This window comes from Ambystoma mexicanum, chromosome 12 (genome assembly GCF_040938575.1).
Source record: "Ambystoma mexicanum isolate Mex_15411 chromosome 12, UKY_AmexF1_1, whole genome shotgun sequence".
Taxonomy (NCBI): Eukaryota; Metazoa; Chordata; class Amphibia; order Caudata; family Ambystomatidae; genus Ambystoma; species Ambystoma mexicanum.
Window position 1 is genome coordinate 466861136 of NC_090936.1, and position 24781 is coordinate 466885916.

Below are 24781 nucleotides of genomic sequence, written 5' to 3' on the forward strand. Positions count from 1 at the left end.
TGATTTACAGCTGCAAGTATGATGAGCCCTTTATTAAATTGTCTGTTCTCTTCCCTTCTGTAGACGGAATAAGCATTTTGAGGCCACTGTTCAGGTCTTTGTTTTTTATAAAGCTCCACTAGCTAAACCGTCTTTATTATGACAGCTGTATGTGCCACATAGGGCTGCTGATACTTTCCCTTATCACCATCTTTCAAAACATTTAGGCCAAGGTGATAGAAATGGCTCTGTTATGGGTAGGAAGGAATGTAGAAAAAGTGGTGCTGTTGACTAAAGAGGACATTGAGGTATTAGGAGACGTTCAGTGATAGACGTGTGCCACAAAATGTAGTGGAACTGTGACTCCAGAGGGAGAATAGGGTAGACGGGGGGGGGGTGGGGAGATAGCCAGCCAGGTTGACAGCCAAGTGGGTGGAATAGGCAAAATAAGGAGGTACTCTGTATTGTTTTCCATTAATTTCTCTGTCAGTCAGTTGGGTCATTTATATATGTGAAATCAATGTTGTAGGGGCAGGCCCATTAATTGTCTTAACCAAAGCAGGCCCACCACTTGAAGAACAAGTGCATGTTTTGTACATAAAGCAAGTTTAATGTACAATTACCCGGGGAACAGTTAGATGGTGTTGTAGGACCAAACTTACCCAAGTCTCAACAAACCACATCAGTTGACATGTTTTTGCAACAGTTAAAACACTCCTAGATACTTTATTACAATCCACACCATATTCTATAATTATGGACAAAATCCTATTCAAAGAAATCCCATCTTTCTCCATTCCTAAGTTTTCATTGGTGGCCCACATCCTAACTACCATCTTCAGCTCATGTGTAGAACACGCCTCTTCTTAGGATTCGTTTGTGGTGGGTCATGACATCAGCACATGGTTAAAAATGTGTATGCAAACATAATTCATTACTAGCAATAACTGGCCTAAACCTTTTTAACCTTCATTTTTAATTGCACATGGTCCGCATAAATATTTCAAGTGATATGAGAAAGGCTGGATAATAATTTCTGAGTTAGCGATACCCCAGGTCACTGGTTTCATTGGAAAATTCTAAACTAAATAACCACAAATTCATTGCAGAAAGTACATCTGAAAATACGATTGAAACTCCTGGTTTTCCCATTAGTTATACTTGGCCCTTAACTTCACCCTGTGTTTTACGGCTAGCCACAATAAATAGTGAAACACTTTCTGTCCCGCTCCCATGCATCAGGAGATTACCTCTGCTGTCTGTGATATTTATCAGACCATAAAACACATGGGCAGTTTCTCCAGCTGAGCTGACCGCGAAGGTCGTGAAGTTACTTATTCACTCATCCCCTGGCCTCTAAATCAGTTTCTCAGCAGTCAAAGTTCACTTTGCAAACAGCCCTGACTACTGTGTTTTTAAAAAAGCCCACTATATTGAGATTCATGAAGTCCCCATGTGTGAATTGTGTTTGTGTTGCATTTGGTGGTTTTAACATTTTATCTTTCTGCATGTGTGCAAGCTGATATGTATCAATTCTAGACAAACAGTAACTCTAAAAGTAACATATCCCATCCATAATTATGTACACTCAATATATATAAAATTGCACATCGCGCTCAGTTCACTGCCACCTCCAGTCATCAATACGCTGTGCGCAAAAAAACCCCTCGAAGTATTGGAGACACTTCCTGACCACCCCAACAATGTCCTCCACTCACTGATCTTAAATCTGTCTGACCCATACTTAACTACTTGAACAATAGTTGTTTGAACAGCGGCTTGCCCCTAGAACAATGTTTGCAGTCACAAATTAGAATTGTTGGTAATTTATTACAAAGTCTGGATCGCAAGACTGAAAATCTTTTATCTCCGCTGGTCTGAGAGTCCGAGGGATAAAAAGTCTGTGGTCTTGAAGTATCCCACACTAGAGAGTATTACAGTAAAACAAGGTACTAGTGACGAAGGCTCCTACTACAAATGCACATGTGTCCAGTGGAATGAAGGAGCAATTCCCAGGTAGTCACATAATGTTAAAATGAAATCCTGTGGAAATGGCCTAGACCTTTATCAACTGTAACATCTAAGCATTTAACCTAAGATGATAACTTGACAAGTTTTCCAAAAATCAGAGTGAGTTGGGGTGTTCGAGAGATGCTTTCTTAGTGTTAGCAGAATATCCTCCAGCTCCTAATAGTTAAGATTAATCTATGTAGAGTCCATCCAGGCTGAGATGTCATTCAAGCTTTGTGAATATACAGTGAAACAGATTTCAGTTTCAAAATACAGAATAGTAACTGCAGTAAGGTGGTAAAATTAAGAGGTATGCTTTAGCTTCGAAATGCACAGTTCCAAAATGGTGAAAATGGTTGTAAAAAGTAGCAGGACTGTTAACAGTAAAAAGAAAATACTTGTACTATGCTCCTTAGAGAACTCCCATTCCCTTTGACAACTGGAGACGTGTAGACAACAGAGGGACTGTGAAATTTAGAGAAATGCAAGAAGGGTATCTGACAAGATTTCCTTCAATTCTAAGTTAAGGCATGCACTCCACATGGTTATTCATTTTAAACAGAGGAACTGCAGTGTCACACTTAACTGGACAGTATTGCAAATGAAACTAGTATTGGCGTTGTCAACATTTTTGGCCTTATAATAGACATTTGCCAAACAATGTCATTAAATCCCTCTGTACAGCATGTTAACAGTACAAATCCTTAATGCGTATCTATGCACTGTCCTATAACCCTTCTAGGCATTTTGTGAGAGTTTAAGGGAAAGAGGAGCATTTAAATTGGTGAAAATTAGATGTCTTTGTTTTTCAATTAAATACATTTTAAGAAACATGGCTTGTATTTACATCATTTGTAATGTTTGCAAAGTGTACACATGTGTTTGTGGAATAAACACTCAACATACCAAAACAGTTATAAATAAATATGTACTTGCTAATGTTCCAGCTCTGTCTCAAACAGCTAATGAGCAATGTTCTTATCTTTATTAAAACACACATCGTTGGTATAATCCTTAAAACTCTATAGTAACATATTCATTAATTTTTAGGAATGTAATTGTTTTATTTATAACATCCCTCAATCATTGTGTTGCCTGTATTCTGAGTGAAACAAACTCTGGCCCAGGGATGTTCTGCAGATAGCATTGACGTCTCTGGAAATTGTTACTGTTCTTTCTTGTTGGCAACATGAGCACAATCGCAACATAACTTTAATGCGTCATGTCAACAAAAGTCCTAATTTGCAACAACGTAAATGCTAGAGGCACACTGAAAATGCAAGCCATGTTTTTTTAAGAAGTCGATAATGACAAAATTAAAGATGACTGCCAATATATGTCACTCCTACATTTTGTCATTCTCTTAATTACAGCACTCCCACAGTTTACAGAAAAGACTCATTCGAAAGCAAACACTAAATATACCTCCCCTAGCAGAGCATGTGACTCCCAATGAAAAGAAATATAAATAGAAAGAAAACTGGTGAGCCCTTTCCAAAATAATGATGCCATGGCCTGTAATGTAACAATTGATAACTAGAACAATACAAGGGATTAAGCTAAACAAGTATTTAAACATTGCTGTGTCCATTTTCCAATGCCATTAGAGTACTTCACTACTATGTACAGTATTCCATGCTGTTACTTTTTCCTAATTATGGGGTTGCTAAAGAAGCAACTATGAGCCAAAACTAAAAATACAGAAAGGTGATATTGAAATTAAACAAATGACTGGAGTAAATCCCCTCCACTCATGCCTTTAGGAACATGGTAAGTAGGTAGAGACCCCGGTAGGTTTGGCATAAATGCTGGTGGATAAGAACAGGGATATTTAGAAGTGGTAATTGGGACAAATGTAGCTATTCCCAGGTCCATAGCAAGCAGAAGACTCCCCTTCCAAGATGGTCCCAGGGACGACGACACAATAGCTGGGTAAACCTAGAAACTGGTAGTATTTACGAGTCAAGGTGTTTTTCCAAAGCTCGAATACTATTGTAGTGGAAATATGGCACTGGAGTACTAACCCCATCACTAAAACATTTGTTGTAAAAGAAATTGAGTGTTGGAGAGTATATTTTTGTTTAGTGTTACACATTGGGCCTCATTACGGGTCTGGCGGTAACTGTGCCAGTGATACCGGCAGGTTGCCGCCGGACCCGTAATGGTTTACTGGCACGTGACTTCCTGGTAACACCAGGGGATTGTAACCCTGGCGGACCGGAAAGTCAAGCGCCAGGAAATTGTAAGTCCCCATTCTTATAGAGTCCCATAGAGACAGCACACGCCCATAAATTTACCGGCACCATTGTTTACAGACCGGCAGGCTCCGAATGAGACACATTGTCTTATTTTGATATTAAAACTAGACAAAGGTTTTGAAATTGATTCAAATGTTAATTGAAACCTAAACGGCCCAATTTGGCTCCTAACTGCAATGTGAGTTGCGACAATAGAGCTGAGCGAATGAAGGGTGAATGTACGTAGAAAACAAATGTCTCTAAAAGGTGCTATGTTAGACACGCTCCTGAAAGAGACATACACATTATTTTTTTTAACCTTTATTTAATGTGGTTTGGTCAATATATTTGACTTTTCACATACAACATAATAACAAAAGGTTAAAACTTTTTTTTTAAAGGAAAGCAGGAAAAAACCTTTGAACAAGAAAAAAAGAAAAGAAGGCAGTCAATCTGCAGTTCTTTTAAATACAAAATTACAATTTACATATCTCTTATTAGCCTAAATCAAGTAATCAAAAGTTAATAAAACCTAAATCGCTCAACATTCTCAATACTTCAGAGTACAATCTCTCCCAGAAATCTTCAGTATTTAACCATCTTTCTCTTTCCACAAAGCAGGAGAAATGCTTTATTCTCACGGCCTGTACTGCACGGCAATCGACCATACCATGTTTTAAGTTTTGTTTTAGTCTTTCCCCACATAGTGTGCAATTTTCATCTCTGTCTGGGCACTTATTATGGATTGCCAGAATTTCACCCGTCGGTAACACCTTTTATGCGAAATGGGGATTGGGAAATTACCTTATGTATGTTGGTAAACTGCCCTTAGGTGTATCAATCATTGCGAAGGACTTTGCTGTCACATGGCTTCACATTTCAGCTATTGTATCAGTCCAGTCCTTTCTCGAAATGTCCAATTTTACGCCAGTTGGGTTTTTTACAAGATCTTCTACGGAACGAAAACAGTCGAGGATTTCCGTCACTCTGACCTTCAACTTGTGTAAGGCCAGACTAGATCCTGTTTCTAAGTGAAGGATGATATCCTCATACAGAGAATCTTTCTGGGGGAATAGAATTGGAGACATACACATTGGTATACAGTGTTTATAACTAAATTAAAATAGTGACTAACTTTTTCAGTGAAACATAAATAACGACAAAAATGTTGAATTTGTAATAAAAGTATTTGTGGGGTAACGGATTAAAAAGGGTTTGGTGGCGGGACCCCCCAAAACAAAAGAGCAAAAAAATGTTTTCGTTGTTTTAGAGTCGCTGAAAAGGTGTGTCACTATTTTTCTTATTATAAAGACATGTAACCATACACATTCAGTATGGCCCCCCCATTCTTGTTAGACAGGGGAGATATAAAAATTTAGTTTGTGCCCCCACTCCTGCCAGGCAGGATTGACATAAAAATTTGGTGTGTGTGTCCCCCATTCTAGCGAGACAGAAGAGACATAAACGTTCAGTGTCCTTGCACACTACTGGGTCACAGGGGACAGGTAGAAATCGAGTCTGTGCCTCCTCTTCTGGAAGACGGGAGACACAAAAATCAAATGCGTGCACCCACTGCTGTAAGACAGGAGAGACATACAAATTCAGTGTGTGAATGACTGTTCAATCATTGGAATATCTAGGGTAAATTGATCACGCACCTCTGTGTTATGCTCTTATAGTGCACACAAAATGCAGCACACTTGGTACTTGAACTATAGGCAGGAGTTTCATCAAAATTGTTGCTCCTCGTCACCTCGTTCGCCATCTTTTCTACTACAATGCACTTTAATCTCCAGAGCATGACTTAGTGTAAACCACAGTAGCGGCCACCCCACCTCCCTTCCACTGTTCAGGCTGTCTTGTCTACCATGACACAGGTCAACCTCTGACTCAACTGTGATCTGCTACTGACTTTGAGGATCCTGTTGCTGTGCTTGTGCAAGCAATGGTGTATTGCCATTGTCAACTAAGATATGGTGCTCATTCAAATGAGTGATTATTGTTTGTTTTAAATGAGCTACAAAGACGCATTACCTGTGATAAGTCCATGGCGCCAGCAGCACTAAAACACACTTTGACTGTATACTTGCTGGGGGCAGCTTAGGATGTCAGTTGCTACACATACAAATGCTGCTGGCCACACAGGCTGCTTGGAGAAGCAATGGTGCAGTTGATCATAGTCTTTGCCAAGCTAGCTTGCCTGTCTCAATTATGCATCCACCATCTGTATAGCCATAGGCCCCCTTCCACTGCCTTTTGTTCTCCCTGGCCCAGACACATTGAAAAATGCTTAATCTGTAAGTGAGTCCCATAGGGGTATTGTGTGAGTTGCACACCCTACATGCCGTGCCCCTGCACCTGACACAGTTGCAGTGGAGAAGGTGTCTCAAGTTCCAAAATACAAGCATATACAGAAATGTAGGGCAAGCCTACATGAAGAAATGCACAATCAGAGTCAAAGAATTTACAATTAATACAGAGCTATACAAGATCAGCAGGTGAAGGCTAAACAAATGTGTGCAACTCTCTAGGAGAAGTTAACGATCCCTAGCTAGGAGCCAGTTTTTCATTTTTGTTCTGAAGAATGAGGGATGCGATCTTAAGGCTAAAGACATGGAATTCCAAAGCTGTGTTGCCACGACAGGAAAGCTACTCCCTACTGCCTTTTTGAGGTTATATCTAGGGACTTTGAGGCAATGTGAATAAATGGTGGTCCTGGTTGGTCGTGCAGATGAGTTTTTCATGAATTTATCCACCAGGTATTTTGGTGCTGCATTGGCTAGGCATTTATGGGTAAGGGTTAAGGTTTTGAGTTGAATTCTGTCGTTGACTGCTAGCCATTTTGTGTTACGCCTAGCCATTGAGATATGTTGTGTTCTCTGGATACTTAATGCAGTTTGTAAGGCATTATTCTGCAGGATTTGGAATTTGTTAATGTTTTTCTTACTGGACCCAAGATGTAGAGCATTACAATAGTCTAGTTTTGATTGAACTAGGGCTCTGGCAAGTGTGATGCAGTGTGATGTGGAAAGGAACGGTTTGCAGGCGTGGATGAACTTGCAAGCATATGCTGTCGCAGAAGCAGTGGCATTAACTTGCCTTTGTAGATTAAGAGCTGAGTCTAGGTGGAACCCCAGCATTTTTACATCTTTCGCGACTGTAATGTCTATGCCATCAATGATAAACGATTGGAACTGGTTGCATAATTTGTTGAGTTTGGCTGTGGCACTGATGAGCAGGAGGTGGTCTTTTCATCGTTCAGACAGAGGCTGTGCAAGGCCATCCATGTCTGAATGAAGAGGAAGATTTTGTTGGCAGAGTCAGCCTCATAACCACCAGACATAGGAATGAGGATCTGGGTTTCATCTTCGTAGTTAGTGTAGGTGACACCTATATTATCTAGATAACCGAATTAAGGCTTTGTGAAGATGTTATACATCGTAGGCGATATGCATGAGCCTTGCGGAACTCCACAAGTTATTGGTGTTGGCTCCGCTGATGCAGAAGGAGAGATGACACTAATCGAGCGACTATCAAAGGATTGGATTCAAGCCGTCGCCTCCGGAGAGAAATGTGCTGCTGTAGAAAGATTCTTGCATAGCACTTTATGGTCCAGTAAATCAAACACGGCAGAGGGGTCTAGTAAAAGGAGGACAGACCATTTTCCTTTACCTTTTAGGTAATCTATTTAGTTTTTAGATCCACTAGGGCCGTTTCTATGCCATGTTTGGGCCTGAAACCAGATTGGCGCAGCCCCAGAAGATTGAGTTCCAAGGTAGGCCCGAATTTTTGAGATACTCAGCCAGCTTTATCAATCACCTTTAACAGAAATGAGAATATTGTTATAGGTCTGTAGTTAGTTGGGATATTTGGGTCTAAATAGGTTTCTTTAATAGTGGAGGGACCCAGGCGTCCTTAAGGTTAATAGGGACTGAACAAGAATCAAATGATGCATTAATTAAGGTTGCGATAAAAGGAGCTAGGTCCCTAGCTGCTTCTTTGATAATAGAGGCTGGGCACGTGTCTCCCTGACATCTGGAAGGTTTGAGGGAGGTTATAATCTTCTCCACCTCTCCGATTGAAACCGTGGCAAATTTGAATCAATGTAATGGTTTGGTGAGGTCTGACTGAGTTTCTTGGGAGGAGCGGAGTTCAAGATATTGAGTTTTTTGGCTTCATTTTTGTCTTGAAGAAGGGCAATTTTATTAGACAGTGCAGTTTGAATATTAGTACACCAGGTCTTGGCCTTGATGCACGTACGAGTTGGTGGGGTAGGAGACTCAAGTTCTCTCAAGATGACAAAGAGCTCTCTTGTACTTGAGCTCGCTTTGTTGATTCTATCATTGTAGATATCTCGTTAGTGTCATCCTCCTGCCCACAATTTCGAATGCAGCCACTTTAATCCTAAAACTGGGGTCAACGAATGACGCCAACATATTACCAGTTTTCTTTCATGAGTTTTATAAGTGGGTCCTTTTGAAAGATTTCTAACAGGGGTCTCGCCAGCTGCAAACTGTCTAGCTCCTCTATATTAACATGTTACATTTCTCTTTTGGAAATGTTAATTTTGAGCAAATAAATCTGTGGAAGTACCTCACTCAGTGGCTCAGAGCTTTGTCTCACATGATTTGTGGCTTCTTCAAGGGCTGTATTAAACCGCAGGCATTGTGCATGAGCTGCCACTGAGTCTGTCTGAAGAAGGTGCCACCCATTGCGTGAATGAGAGTGTAGCTGGGGTCACTTACAGCATTGGTTTGCTCTCACTGCCAGTCAAGCATATGAAACGTTGAATTCCTATGGGCATGCACAGACGTTTTTAACAGATGGTGTTGGAGTTTGGGCAACGCCTGCAATACATTAAAAGCATTTCTGGCACTATATGACTGGCAGAAATGTGTCACAGCAAGTACATCATGGTCCGGGGAGAAGTCACTGACAAAACGTGTCACCACAAGATGGAGAACATGCGCAAAGCATGGCATATGCATTGTGATCTAGAGCCTCAAGTGCAGTAATGACACATTGGTCTGCTGCCTCAAAGCCCAATGCTTGTTGCCAGGGAGTTGGGCGCTCTTCCTCCACCTGCTCCCTTTTATCCTAGATGTCTACGCTTGGAGCTTCCTACCATCCAAGCATTGCATACACAAAGTGTCTTGCTGGTGGATATCATGCAGCTGCTCCAATGACTTCCCTTGCCCACCATTTCAGCGCAAGGTAATCCAACGTGTAATTACAACCATGTAATCAGTGCTTTGCCTGCCTGCCCACATATACATAGTGAAGTGGACTTTCCCACCATGTGACCTCTTCAAGGCTGTTCTCACTGGAAAGACTGCAGCATTATACATGCAGATATAGCCATGTGTGAAACGTAAGTCTGGCTGGGAATTCGCCAGCGGGCTTCAGCACTTGCCCCCAGCTTTCTGAAATCTTGGTGTTCAGCAAAGGTGTCTGGCAGAATGTCTACTGTCAGTATCAACAATTTCTTATTGAGCAGTTGTACTTGTTGATGGCTCTGATGATATTTCTGATTGCACTTAAAGGACTTGCAAAGGGCTGTGCTGGTTCATATCCCTTTTTCTCCTACCACTACTTTGTTTTTGTGTGCTGCTGATGGCACTGGCAGTCGCACTAATGGTTTGCTGGACTGAAAAACATACCGGTTCTGGGTTCACCATGAGGGGCAATGCCAGCATCATGCTTGCTGTTCACTGGCTTCAGGGATATGCTGGGTAAAATGTTGGCCCCATTATTGTGCATGATGTCCCTTCATGTGGCCCATCAATTTTAATATAATCAAAGAGATCAGGTTGCAAGATGCTTCTCTTGACCCTATGAAAAGAAAGGGCTCACTTTAGAACTGCAGACACTTAGGAGATTACCCCCACTCGACTGCTGCAGGTAGTTTAAATGTTCACACGTGTTGAATCGAGTTCCTCTTGAATCCTACTGCTCCCACTCAAATGATGTGTTGCGTCACACAGCCAATCAATCTGCCACTAATGCCCATCCCCTGTGATCACCACCATCTTTCCTTTACCCCTAATTTACCCATTCAGCTGCTTGCGTGTGAGCACATATTCAATCAAGCAGCCCCCAGTGCATGTATGCAAAGTAAATTGTTGACGTGAATGGCACACATTTTTAAAAATCCCAAAGGCTAGCATGCGCTTCTTTGGAACACAGATTTTAAATGGTGTTTATTCTGTTGAGCACTGCCTAAAATCACCCTACTGAAGGTCTCAGAAGACTACATGCACAATATGCAAAAAGTCCAAAAAGCTGTACCTAAAAAGTAAAATGGCCCAGCTCTCCAACAGCAACAGACACCCAACACTTCCTTTCCTTTTACATTTTCCTTTTTCTGTCTCTGGCTGTAAATGTATTAAATGCACAGAATGCAGTTATAGCTACAAGCCAAAAAGCTGTACCTCAGCAAGTAAAATGCTGCAGCTCTCAAACAGCAACAGACACCAATCCACACCACCCGCCTCCCTCTCAGATATATATAATATATATATATATATATATATATATATATATATATATATATATATATATATATATATATATATATATGGTCTAAGGAGCATACACAAGCACATGGGATGCACTCCCCCAGAGCACCAGATCAAAAGCAAGATTGCACGTCTGCGTGAACCACTCAGCCGCGTGCAATCATTTTCAAAAATAGTTTATTTCATGTCAAGTGGACAGTGGTAAAATCACACAGTACACCGCGTTTCGCAGTGATCCAAGCAGCGTTTGTGTAGATATATATATATATATATATATATATATATATATATATATTTATATATATATTTCGGCGAATCGCAAATAGGGTGACATTTGGGGATTTGATTGAACAATTTGTCCCAGGCGTAGTCGTGTTTATCATTGAGTGCTTGATGAACACAAGGGAAGGCACAGGGAGTGATGAAGGCAGTCTAACACTGAAGGAAAGGCAGGGAGGGGGCTGAAAGGAGCATGAGTTCAATGGGGAAAGGCAAGTTGACGTTGGATGTGGATAAGAGGTGTCAGTGAGGGATGACGAAGAAGGCATGAATGGACAGATTAAGGGAGTGAGGGAGGTGAAGGCAGCATCAAATCTACAAGGGAAGGGTAATCAGAGGTTATAGTGAGATGGACATGAGGCGGCTGAGGGAAATTAAGTCAGTGAGGGATGATCTAGGGGTGGGCTTGAGCAGATAAATACTGCATGAGGATAGGTAAGGCATGGTAAGAGGTAGAAGGCAAGATGTAATTTATAGCACAAGTCATTGTCTGAGGACAGAAGGAAGGGATACTAGAATTGGCTGGACTTTGGTTAAGGTAATGACAGTAAAAAGGCAGCTTGAGATGGACCTATGAAAAATCTGTTACTGGGTTGAACGTAGCAAAGAAAACTAAATATTATTTGGCTTCTTGGATTGCAAGCTGTATTCCCTCATACAACTCTGTGTGCAGAGCAGTGTGAGGGGTCAGAAATGTGAGGCGGACAACTTTGTAAAGAGGTTTCAACTTTAGCCATTTTATTAAAGAAACAGGTTAGATAAATGCCTCTCTCTCCTTACACTGATGAGGCTTTCCCTGCCTAAAATAAACTAAAGGAAATACTGTAACAAAGGGATATCTAACCCTCACACTTGTACAACAAGCAAAGCAAACAGGAAATACATGGCAATTCAATTCAACAACAATATATAACGTATGACCTGAGTCACAATGTGATCAATGTCTCTTGTCATTACCTGGGTTAACGTCCCTTCCCCAGATCCAAATAAGAATTTTCTCCACATTTCAAATGAAAACAAGGTAATTTCGTTTGACACAATGGTCAGCTCCACCACCATGGCTCTAGATGATATTCGAGCCGCGTGGTGGTGGAGCTGCATAGAATGCAACAAGCAACAGAGTCGATGCTAAATTGCATGGTTTGGCCATTCCCTGAACACCACCTTGCCCTACTGCCTACTGCGCTCTTTCATCCAAGACCAATCTGCTTTCAACGTCCAAAACCAGATGGGACTGCTCATCTGTTCTGATAAGGTTAACACTTAACTTTTTGGCAAATGACTGAGCCGCTCACTCATCCCCAGTAAATCTGTCCCCGGGACATGGGCTGGATGCTGATCAGAAGCTGTAAATATGTATTTGAATTCAATGGGCATCAAAGGAAGGCATACATCAGTGGATGGTGCAGTGAGGAGGCTTTGCTGCATTCAGAGAGTGAGAGACAAATTGGCAATACCCTTATATCTGGAAAGCCTGACCACGTGTCCACCATCACTGGAGAGGAGCAATACAGGCCTTGTCTTCAACACTTCATTGGTACAACTTTCAACAAGCATGGACATCATTATTATTCACAAGGTTCTGCAGGAGCCATGGGCTGCCAAGCACAGGATCTCTTACTCCAGTTATGATCCTGGAGTCCAACCAAGGAATCCAGTTAGTGAAAGAGCAAAGTGGCAAAACGATAAACACTGGCACCCACAGAGGTGCGGTTAAACCACCCTCCTTATTTCTTTTTACTAAATAGGCGAAGGTATTTGAGTTAAAGAGGACCTCTCAACAAAATCATGCCTACATATTCATACACAATAGGATTCCAGCACAATGCACAGGAATGCACTTAAACGAGCATGCTCTTCATTCCTCTTAATACACATGTATGGTGACGCAAGGGCATTTATGGCATCGGAAAAAGGGCAACGAAAACCCAATATCTGTGTCCGCTAGGCAGCATGCTGTCTGCTTTGTGCTGCGTGCAAGAAATGCGCTACTCACCTCTCACTGGAAAATCCCAGCATTTTAGCTTGGATTCAGAACATAAGAAAACGGAAGGCTGCGTCCACAGGAAGATTGCACTGTTGCAAAAATGAAGGCAGCCTGTAACAATTGCTATAGTGATCACGTTTGCGCTGTTGGAAAAGGTGGCAATGCAGAAAATATGGTTCACATTGCCTGTATGCTTTCCAACCACCCGGTGCCCGTGATCTGTGCAATGGCGGAATGGCACTCCTGCATTGCACACTTGGTCTGGTGCAAGAGGGGCACTGGAGATTTGAACCAGCTTTGCCTGCTTGTTGACCAGAACTTATTTAACATCTCAAAGACCGCCAGTGACCTCTGTAGAACTGCTCTGTCTTTTAATGTTCCGTTTTCCTTTCAGGTACATGCCAAATCACCCAGTGAGCTACACTCAACTCATGGCTTCTGTGAGTGTAGTCAGTCCGTGGCTGGACTTCAATGTTAATTAATTATTATTTGGGTTTGATTTGTCTAGCTAAAAAGCTGCCTTGAGTTGCGCTAAGCGCTTCAGAGCAGGTATTCAGAAAAGTCAGCCTGTATGTAATATGTTGAATGTATTCAGGAAATTGCAACATGTCTACATTTTTGCATTGGGTGAGTTGGAGAGAGGTTTTTTGCTGTAACTTATCAACCGAAACATGAAGTTTTCCCAGTGGTGCAAAGAGTTCTCATCTAGCCTGCACTGCATGTTGGGGGCTCCGCTTTAATTGGAAGCGAATTTCTGAAGCAGTCCCAGATAAAACATACTTCTGTTTCTCATTGATGGTGAGAGGGTTGTTTATTCTTCAGTTGCTAACATGCAAAGACTGCAGAGTACAGAATCTCCCCCAGAGAATAGTGATACTTCATATTAATGACAAAAATGAACATTGCAAGCACATTGTAATGTAGCACAGAAGAGGCCAGTGCACCCTTTGCATCAAGCAGCATGGAAACAAAGTAATCTTTTAAAAGCAACATTCAACAAACCTCTACCTAACTTAAACGTGTCTATTTTCTTCCACAAAATGGCTGCCACAATAACAGAGCTTTAATCATGATGTACTATTTCTGCATCACCGAGCAGTTAACTGACACCAGGATCCAGCTAATATGCATCTTCAGAGCTATAGCAGAGCACAAAATAGCTTCCTAGCCAGACCTAAAAAGCATGTATGCAAAAAGAAAGCCCTCTTCACGTCAAGGACTGGTAGGACGTTGATCAGAAGTGAATATCTGTGGATCACCCTGTGCATTCCTTAGGATGTTGTGTCTTCAAAATAGTTCTCCCGCAAGATGGATTTTCTTTGCGTTGCGCACGTGTTTTCAGTGGCAAGAGAACAGAATAAGATTAGCCAATCATTGAACACCACCCACCACCTTCATAATAAAGGAAGGGCCATCATTTGGAGAGACTATCCAAAGGAGGGTAGCATGAGACCGGTTAGGTGGACGCATATTAAATAAGGTTTACCTGATGTATATTTGTGCGCTTGTTTTTATTATTTCACAAAAATACCAGTGTAAAAAACATGTTTTATGCAGTAAGGATGTTTTGAAAATGTACTGATCTTTTGAATGCCTGTTTGTTATAGTCACACTCGATGTGGGGGAGGGAGACATACAGTAGCGAAGGTATCTGAGAGGGTTGGGGGGGCAGCAGGCCGATGAAACATCTATTGGCTTTCCCCGATGTATGTTAGGTTGTGTGAGAGCGACGACACCTCAATATGCTAAAACATTGCTTGACAAAAAACGTGATATGTTTATTGATATTTTCATTGGAGTGTCTTAGCCCTGCCTCTTCCTTCCTATTCTTAACTCTTAGATCAAGGGCGTCTCTCGCCCGGGCCTCCGAAGCGAAGGGCAGTTGACGAAAAGGGCAATTTCTGTTTGGACCTGTTCAGACCAGGAGGACCCAGGGCCCAAACCCCTGTTCAGACAGCAGGTAAACATCTGTCCCCACAGGCCATCCCCACTCCTCTGGTCCCCCTGTGATGTTCCCTTGTGCCCCTCCCTCCTTGCACACAGGTGTTGCCTGTTTTTCTTGATACTTCTACCCTGCTCCCCCGTACCCTCCTCCAGCCTACTTCTGCAGCAGTCTGTCCCGATACATTCTGGTTTCACCATCACCGTCTTGTGGCCAATGCTGGATTCGACTTTTATGGACTTCATTGATTCACTGTGTGCCACCCTTTCTCGTGGTGGCCCTAAATCATGCTGTTCCCATCTTCATCTTGTATCCAGACTTGCAACATTATGAGTTACTACTGACTTCTGCAATTGTATTCGCTCTCCACTCTTGCTTCTCCACTCTTTTTGACTGCTTACTCTGTTCTCTCCTCCTCTCCCCTTCTCCCTTTTCCTATCTCCTCCACTCCTCCCCTTACTTTCTTCTATGCACTTACTCTATCAGAATTGCCCCTGTAACTAGTATGATGATTACTTGTCCCCATCTGAAATGTCGTCAGGCCTAGTATGATAGTCGCTTGTTTTGTTCCTCCCCGCCCTTTCTGCACCCCTCTCCCTCACATTTTGTTTTTTCCGGCTCTACCAGAAATGTTGTCAGGCCTAGTACGGTAGTCACCTGTCTGTTCCCATTTCCTTCCCACTCTCCCCCTCCCTTCCTTATCTATGTCTTTGCTCTTGCACTATCTGAAATGTCGTCAGGCCGAGTACGATAGTTAATTTCACATCCTTACTGTTCATGGCCTGTAAGAATGCCATTGTATTTACCTTGTTCCCTCCCTTGCCTTGAAGCGCTTTGAAACACATTCTGTATAGGCGCTATATAAATAAACTATCATATCATAAAAGAGAGCAAGTGTTTGTAACTTGGGACATTTAAAGCCGTGACCTTTTATGAAGTAGCAACAGAAAACCAGTACCATAAGATGACTTTGTGAAAACTTGGCATAGATGGTTCGAGTCGGTGGTGGAAGGCCAAGGAGTGGGAGCGGATACACAGAGGCGGTCATGCTTGGATGTGGCCACGCGGGATGCTTGCTGAATTATTTAAATGTGAACAGCCAGCAGAGTGGCAACCGGAGCGGTTGGCAACTGTGGCAAACAGAAGTGTTACACCGTTGCCTTTGTTGGCATTACAGAAGGAGCACTTGAAGTGAAAGAGGACCTGCAGAGTGGGTGGAAACCAAGCACATACTTTTTATATAGGAACAGGGTCCAGGTGGTATAGGAATCACCTGGGCGGCAGCTCGGAGCACCTACCGATCCGCCTGTGATATAGCACTGAGATATGTTCCTTCTAATGCTAAATGCACATTGCCACAGTCTACATGTCACATTCTTGATCTTTACTATTCCACGTAACTGTACATTGAGAATATTTAAAATCCCTGAATAATTTAGAAAATCGTAATGTGCCAAACATATTAAAGTACCCGAACAGAAACCAACACGTTCTGAGCTCATTTCCTGACCGCAGGGAAAAAACAGACTTATAGTTGGAGCCGGTTTGTTCCAGGCTATGAAATTAAAAGGCTCTGAAAATGGGTATGAACCTAAAATGTAAAACAAACCTTTGAGCTGTCTTTTCAGAGAGATCGTTCTCCGCTTGCTAGAATTATGAACGCGTGGAGCTTGGGACATGCTATGAAGAAGAGCAGTCTAGCAACGGAATATATAAGAGGGGCTGTTGCTCTGTCACCGGAAGCTGCTTCATATTCCCAAGCTTGGCTGGACAGAAAGACAGGCTATCCCCGAGCAACGGCTCAGAACAAAGCCAGCAATGCGGCGCGAGGCAGCCTGGCCCATTGTGGCGCGAACCTGCAAGCACCGAAAGGCAGACAGCAGGCCGATTCCTCAAACCGGCCACCCACATTGACTGCTGGAATTTGGCTAGAAGTCTGGTGGAAATTGGCGCAGCCTACTTTGGCGCCCACTCGAAAAAAATAAATCGAGATGGTGCAGTAGAGATTTACACCTTACAAAGGAAACTTCACTGGGGGTGATAGCCTTGACATACCAGTCAATAATTACAAAATAAATGCATAATAAACTGGAGTACATATTGCTTCCGCATTGTGCCACATCAGCCTCATCACGAGTTTGCCGCTAACCCTTAAATATGGCGTTTACCAGGGTCAGACTGGGACAAGAAATAGGCCCGGTCACCCCAAAAAAAGTGGCCCACCCCTCACCTCAAAGAAGTGGCCCACCCCTCAAAAAAGTGGCTCATCCCTCACCTCAAAAATGTGGCCCACCCCTCGCCTCACGACCCTTGACCTCTGAGGGCATCACCAGAAGTGATGTCATTTGACCCCACCCCAAGGTTACATCCCGGGAAGCGATGAAACATGGCCTCTCACCCCTCGACAAAACAGGAAGTGGCATCAAATAGCATTGTTCCTAAGTACACTAAATTACTGTGAATCCAAGCAGGCGTCCAAGGCCAAATGATATGTTATTGTATAGCACTTACGCTTAAGCTATTTTTTTATTGAACAAATATGCATACAATATCACCCAACCTGTGTTGGTACTCATTTATCGACCTAAGAAGTATGAAAGGCTTTTTGGAGAAAAAAAATGGAAAAAAAAAATCAGATTTTTTTTTCTTCCCAAACCGGCCCAGGCATGGCCAGAAACCTCCCCCCACCCCCCAGGGACGATTTCGGCCCAGCCACAGGCCGAAAGGCAGAGGGGCCAATCTGACCCTGGCGGTAACGCTATTACCGGTGCATTTAAGGGTCCGCCAAATCACAGGTTTGGCTGCATTTACCCCAGCTCTGAGCTGGGGGTAAATGAGCTGGGAATTTGCCGATTTTCAGCGCATTTACCGCGCGGTAATACCGCAACGGTAGTTGCGCCGAACATTCCCCATTGGGCCCAATAGGGAATGGGGAATTCCCGAATGGACACAATGCAGAATTACCATTCCGCCAAACCTGTGATCTGGCGCTAATAGCGGCGGAGGGTTTGGCAGTAACGCTGTTGGCCCTGGCGGTATCCCAGCAGTAACACTGCCGGTAAATCGCCCAACTTGTGATGAGAGTTGCGTAATCGAAAGCACAGCATTTCTGATGTTTTTCTATGTACGCATTGCAGAGAAGGGACATGGAATTGGGCGAGCATTTATTGGAAAGCAATCTACAATTTACTATATGCAGTAGCTATGCACATTAGCATTGCAGTCTAACATAGCAGAGGCATGCCCCGTACCCTCGCTGAACCATAACTCTGAAATCTCCCTGCACCCCAGCCTGATCTGTAGTCATCACTATGGCATATTGTGGTCTGCTGCAAAACTTATTTAACTGACTCGAGGCCCCCAAAGGAGGCCACAATGACTTTATGGCTCAGACGAACCTGCTTTACCAGGAACCATTCATGGAAATGGTTGTATTGCTCGTCACAAGCTAAAGGCAGGCAAGGGGGTTTTGCAATGGCGTGTAGTATTATTTCATAGGCCCTCATTACGACCCAGGCGGTAAGTTACCGCCTGGGTCGTACCCTTACCACCATGGCGTAAACTATGTTTACGCCATAGTGGTTGGCGGATTTACCGCCCCATTCCAAGGTGAGTGGGGCTGTAAATCCCCATTTCCCATTTTACCCTTCCCCATTCCCATTTTCGCCCCATAGGGCATAATGGGAATGGGGAAAGGCGATAATTACGGCACCGTAAATTACGGTGCCGTAATTATCGCCAAGGTCCCTTTGCGGCATGGATTTTAACGGCTGCAAAAAAGCAGCCGTTAAAAGCCATCCCGTAAAGGGAACCTTGTAATCAGGCATTAAGGGTCGGCGCCGTTTACGGCGCCGTAAACCCCTTAACGCCTGAGTCAGAATGAGGGCCATAGTTTCAGTTCTGCAGGTTCTGTCAATGGCTTGTTTTTCAGGGCTGTCTCTGGCTGGTGTGTTTGTAGTTTGTGATGGTGTGAAGCAGGGTTTGGCTTCCTCTGAACCACCATCCTAAGCACAGCGGAAACGGATGCTGATTGATGGATCCGGGGGACCTAGGATAGAATGGAAATCCTGAGTGTTTTGGGGCCCTTCTGGCACAAAATGTATCTGTAAAGGTCACAGTAAAATGGTTCATAAGAGATCTGTAAGTTTGCGATAACTAAGCAGATTTGGGGCAGTTAGTGGGTCAGCATGATACAAGGGCACTCTCTTCTTCAGTCCAGTGGGCAATCAGTGTCAACTCTTTCCCTGCGGGATTGCACATTCTATCATTGGGGGAGGGGGGTAGATCAAGTGGGGGAAAGCGCATGAATTTGGATCTGGCACAAGAGGTTTCCGGTTGGTTACGTGGTGTTGGTGGAATGAGCAGACGTGGCCTGGGGGAAGGATCGCACAGCAAGGGAGGGTTAAGCAATGCTACAGATATATGATATCATAGGTTATTTATAACGCGCTTAATACCCAGAGGTTTCTAAGCACGGACCTGGGGATCGAACTTGGGTTGCGCCGTTTTGTCTTGATTCCAAGGCGAGCATGTTGCCCCTGAGCTATCCTCCCGAGACTGATAGCTTGAAAATTGAAAGGACGTATTTGTAGCGATCTGTTTTGTACAATGTATTTTGACGGTCTTTCTCTAAAGGCTTTTTTAACTTGAAGATGTTACTGTAGCCGAGTTTGCTCAGAGCTAGGGCATTTATAAGGCTCCTGCTTGAACATAATGGTGCTTGCAGATGCCAAGTAGATGGCAGTGTTCATGTGGTAGTTAAGACTAAGGTTGTGAATCCCATATATTGGCCCTCTCGGTTTTAGGAAGGAAAGAGGTATTCAGAGAAAAGGAACATGTAGGGAGTGGCTGTAGTAGCTAGTACATAAGGGAAAGGGGATACTCTCCATTTTGGCTGGATTAAGATTAGCCAGTGCTTAGCGGGCAAGTAACTAACTGCTGTGAGATAACCGCATTTGTAGTAGAGAGATGAAGAGCAGAGAGAAGACAGTTGGGAGAAGCTCAAAGATGAAATATTGCCAAAGGGAGTGCTGTAGAACAAGGAGAGGAGGAAGTAAAAGGGACAAAAAAGCCTTCAGGACAGACTCCGGTATTGGATTTAGCATTGACTTGATCATTCACCAGGACACCAAGTAGGACCACGCTCTCTGAGAAGGAAATTTAAGGAAGTGGTCTGCCTGTCAAGGCTAAACTGGACATGGCTGTTAGGAGGATGCCATGATTGACTAGATGCAATTTGCCTTTAAATCCCAGAAGGATGATGATGGGGATATGATATGATAGGTTATTTATAATGCACTTAATACCCAGAGGTTTCTAAGCGCGGACCCGGGGATCGAACCTGTGTTGCTCCGTGTCGTCTGACTTCCAAAGCTAGCACGTTACTGCTGAGCTATCCTCCCGAGACTCGGGAAGAGAAGGTTATTTTGGGTGATGCTTGCAAAATTAGAGATATGACTGAAACCTATTTCATCGGAGTGCATTCTATGGAAGCTCAACCGATTGGGAACACCAAAGATTCAGCGACAAGGTAATGGGTGATTAAGTTGGAAATCCGTCTCTTAGGAGTTTGGATAAGGTATGTTGGAAGGGTCGGTGGATCAGTAGAGGGATTCTTAAGTCTAACAAAACGACTATTGCTGTGCAGGAGTATTGAGATGAGTAGAGGCTACAACACTGCCTACTCAACCCCACACTACTATCAAACTAGCAGTGATCCCAGTCATAAGGGTGAAACAGACACAGCCGAGAAGAAATACCTCCTTTGCCTTTTCTGATGGCACATGTAGTTCAAGAGCAAGCTATATTCTTCAAGAGGGCTGTGAGGTGATAGTAGCAGCAACCTTAACAACTTAAGTGCAACGGCCCATAATATGGTCAATCCAGGTTCTATAAAACTATAGAATGCAGACTTTTGAAAAATACACTCTGCATAGCTGGGGAGGGGTGTTCAGAAACAAGATTGGCAGTGCGTCGCTGTTCAAAGGATATGTCTTTAAGACAAAGTAGAGAAGGTGAGCTTAAGACGCTGTGGTCCCAGAGGGGAGGACAGGGCCATTCCACAGCACCTTTGTTTTCATCTTTGGGCGCTCGACCGCTTTGAGATGGGCTTCTTGGCGCTTTACCTGCAGTCGAGCTGATGTTGAAAAGCTTTGAATTCGTGTGATCCTACTGACTGTCGACTTGAGTCAGTTCAACGGTGCAGGTTCCTGAAGGGGCTAATAGGCATTCAAGATGGTAAAACAATTTCTCCCAACGATTCGAGCTTAATTTCAATCGCTGGCAAGACGGTGGCTTCTGCTTGGCCGAGTCTGTATTCGTAGCATCAAGTTCAGTAGTTTCCAGCAGGTCGAGTTGGCACTCGAACCAGTTGCTCCCTTGAAGGTTGATCCTTTGAACAGGGGGGGGTGAGGGGGGGAGTGTTGCCCGAGACGGCCTGCAGCAATGGATTGTGCCAATGTCTCCATTGCTCGAGATGCAGCAATTGGCTCTAAGTTGGCATAGAGTTCCAAGAGCAACGCTGCAGAACTTGTGCTGGCTTAAAGGTGGGTGAACATGCAAGCCTTGTTTGGTAATGGCGCTGGAGAATGGTTGGAACCGTTAATTTCCCGTTTATCGGTTTGAAAGAAGTTAGCAACTCTTGGTTCGTGTTCGCAAGTAAGGCTTATTTGTTGGTAAATATCCAGTTGACCTAGCATGAACGCTAGGTGCATGTGAGAAAGAAGCTAACACGTGTTTCGACCTAAGTCTTTATCAAGGCGGCGGGTATGTGGTGGGTGGTCCTTATTAAGGGCATCTGGGTCTTGAGCGTTCGAGCGGTGTCCGTTCTGGTAGGCGGCTGAATAGCCAATCTGTTACATTCTCGGGTAGAGTCCCGTGTGCTGAACGACAGTTCACCCATACTTAATACCATTAGGAATCTTTGGAGTTTTTTGTTCCCGGACAAACCATGTTATAGGCTGCAGGACATATCAGATCAATTAACTTAACCAATTAGTTGCACAGGGTATTAATTTAACCAATTAATTGCACAGGGGGCCATCAATTCTTCAAACCTTCCTCCAAACCCTACTGGCTTAAAGGTGCCAAGTGCAGCCTATCACGTTCAGAGGCGCCTCAAGGCAGAAAAACAGGATTCCAGCTGCCTCGTAATGTCAAGGTTCCTGGGAGTTTGAATCCAGAGATCAGGCAAGGTGAGTCCTTCTGTTCTCCTCTCCCATTCCACAAAGCTTGGCTGGCACTTAAGAGGGATGCTGTACCTCCAGTGAACAGGAGTCTGCTTCCTGTGCAGCCAATTAAGAGTCCTTGGTCCAACAGCAGTTCACCCCCAATGTTCCACGGGGATGGTTAAGGCACAGAGCTCTCTTCTTCCTAGGATGCCTTTTGTCTTCACCTCTCTGGCAGAGGACATTAGAAATGACTGTATCCCCAGCATAGGTCCAAATGAATTATTTATATCCTTGTGTAAGCTCAGAGATGAATCAAGCGATTAAGGGGCCCCCCTTTCCTTTTGTAGGCAAAAGTCACATGGGATTGGTACAGATCAAGGGGGTTCAAGCCAGGTTGTAGTAAGAAGTGCCCTTTGCCTCATGACATCATGCCCAGAGTGCCCTGCCTGCAGAAAATGCACCAGTATGCATCGCCCCAGACTAATCTCCCCACTTCAAACAACACTGACTCCTCGCATGTCTCTGCATTGTTTCTTCGCTACTCCTTCTCTCCTCCTTTTCATCACACTGGCGATTGTCCTCTTATGTTTCATGCCGTTGGCCTGAGCCCTGGCAAACCTGCCTCTTCCTGAATGCATATACAGTCACGGGTTGCTAATGCATGAATGAGCTGACCTTCTTCTAGATTTCATAGTTTACTTTATAGAATTTGGGGAATGACCGCAGCTCTGTTGCCTTCTGCCACATGCATGTGTGGGGACTTCATTTCCTGTGTACTCACTGCCATTTCTAAAGCTAGGCCTCAATTGTCTGGTGTCGCAGTCCGGCCCTGGTATAGGTTATTTATCAAAGATGTGTTGGGGTTCATGGGAGTATTGTCGCAACAGGTTTGACTCCCAGCCAGGACCTAACCTCGTTGAAGGACTTGTCTTCTATTTACCTCGAAATAATAATACTTCGGCAGCATGGCAGTCAGTGTATCTAGTTGCATGGCAAATGCTTAGTTCCAATTGTCTTTGCAGAATCTCTGAAAAGTGTATGAAAGAGATTTTAATTAAACATCAGAATGAGCGTTATGAATGAGCTCGTGATGGAACCTTAGAGGCTGGCACTAGTGTGTAAACCCTCTTGTCACTTATGGTCGTTACTGGGCCTACTTTTTATCGTCCGTGTATAACGCTAAGTTATATAAGCACATTAGCGGGTGCTCACAACTGGGAATATGACAGTTTCTTGCTTTTGATGCTAAGATATGCTCAAAATGACGGCAGCAGCATTAGTGAGATGTAGAAGACATAATGGGCAAGGTAACGCTATAGAGAAATGTATTCCTCCTGCAGGCATTGTTGAAAGAGCCACGCTTTTAGTGTTTTTCAGAACTGGAGAATGGTAGGGGCATTTTGAACCTCTGCCAGGATTGAATTCCAGATGGTCGGGGCGTTGCAGGAGTAAGACTGATTGCGAGTCTTCTCTCTGTGGGTTAGCTTTGACTCCAACCTTTTGAAAGTTTTGCTACTTGCGGCCAAGTATGTTGCTGTTCCATTTGAGACTGCTTTGTAGGTGATGCATGCAGTTTTCAACATGATCCTGGTGGGTAGGGGGAGCCAGTGAAACTTGCGTGGTGTTGGGGAGATGCAGTCAACTTTGCAGGCACCTGGATTCAAAGATGGCTGCTGGACAAAGAGCATCATAACTGCTGAGCTCTCACCCCACGCCCCCAGTGCCCAACAAATACATGAAATTGCGAATAAGCCTTCCGCAAGCAGGGAACTGAAGCATGCCCTTGAGCGACCCCTCCAACTAATCCAGCCAACCAGAAAGGGGCAGCAAGACTGATCCTTGGCCTTAAGACCAGGGACCGCATCTCTCCTGCCCTAAAGAGTCTTCACTGGCTTCTGGTTGCTGCACAGATTAAATTCAAGTCCCTCTGCATCATTCACATGGCTGTCTGCAACTCTCTCTTACTAAATACACTCCCTCTGGCATCAACTCTGTGGGTAAAGTGTTTCTCTAAACAAAAGGCAGGAGGTCGATCGCTTTCCTCAGCTGGCCCCTGCCTATGGAACAGCCTCCCCCTCCCTCTATGTCTTGAGCAGGACTTTCTTAAGTTCCGAAAGCTCCTCAAGACTTTCTTTTTTGCCTTCTCCTTCCATTCTTCTCTCCTCTGCTAATCTCACAGTTGCTGTGATTGGTGTCATGGGCCCCTATGCATCCTCGGGGCCCGTGACCTCCCACACACCACCCCCTTCAGCACTTGCCTCGGCACACCCTCCGCCCTGGAGGCTCACACTTTCCACTCCAGGCCGGGTTGCATTTACCATAGTTCAGGTCCATGTGCATCAGTCACAGAGCAATACACAAACAAGGCGCAGAATTCCTTAGCGATAAACTACGCCTACATCAACCGACAAGAACACTGAGATCAAGCACCGACATCCGCCTGGAACCAAAACCCTATAACAGAAGAAAACTCGGAGGATCCTCTTTCTCTCACCAGGCACCAAAAACCTGGAATGACCTACCTAAGAATATACAGAACACAACAAACCGCCTAGCATTCAGGAAACTCCTCAAATCATGGCTCTTCACAGCGTAACCACAACAGCGACGCACTAGAATGCCCACCTCATTAAAACAACAAAAATAACACCAACCTCGGC

General features: G+C 43.9%; 1 protein-coding gene across 2 annotated transcripts in view; it reads left to right on the top strand.

Moving 5' to 3' along the window:
* The window catches only part of KIAA1549 (KIAA1549 ortholog), a 644398-nt gene that overhangs the window by 136348 nt on the left and 483269 nt on the right, over positions 1–24781 (top strand). The window contains exon 2 of one of the 2 annotated variants that reach the window (XM_069628735.1): positions 14851–14970. The exons of the other annotated variant lie outside the window; for it this stretch is intronic. Coding sequence (XP_069484836.1) covers positions 14851–14970 — 120 coding nt within the window. The remainder of the gene's footprint in view (positions 1–14850; positions 14971–24781) is intronic. 2 annotated transcript variants of the gene reach the window in all.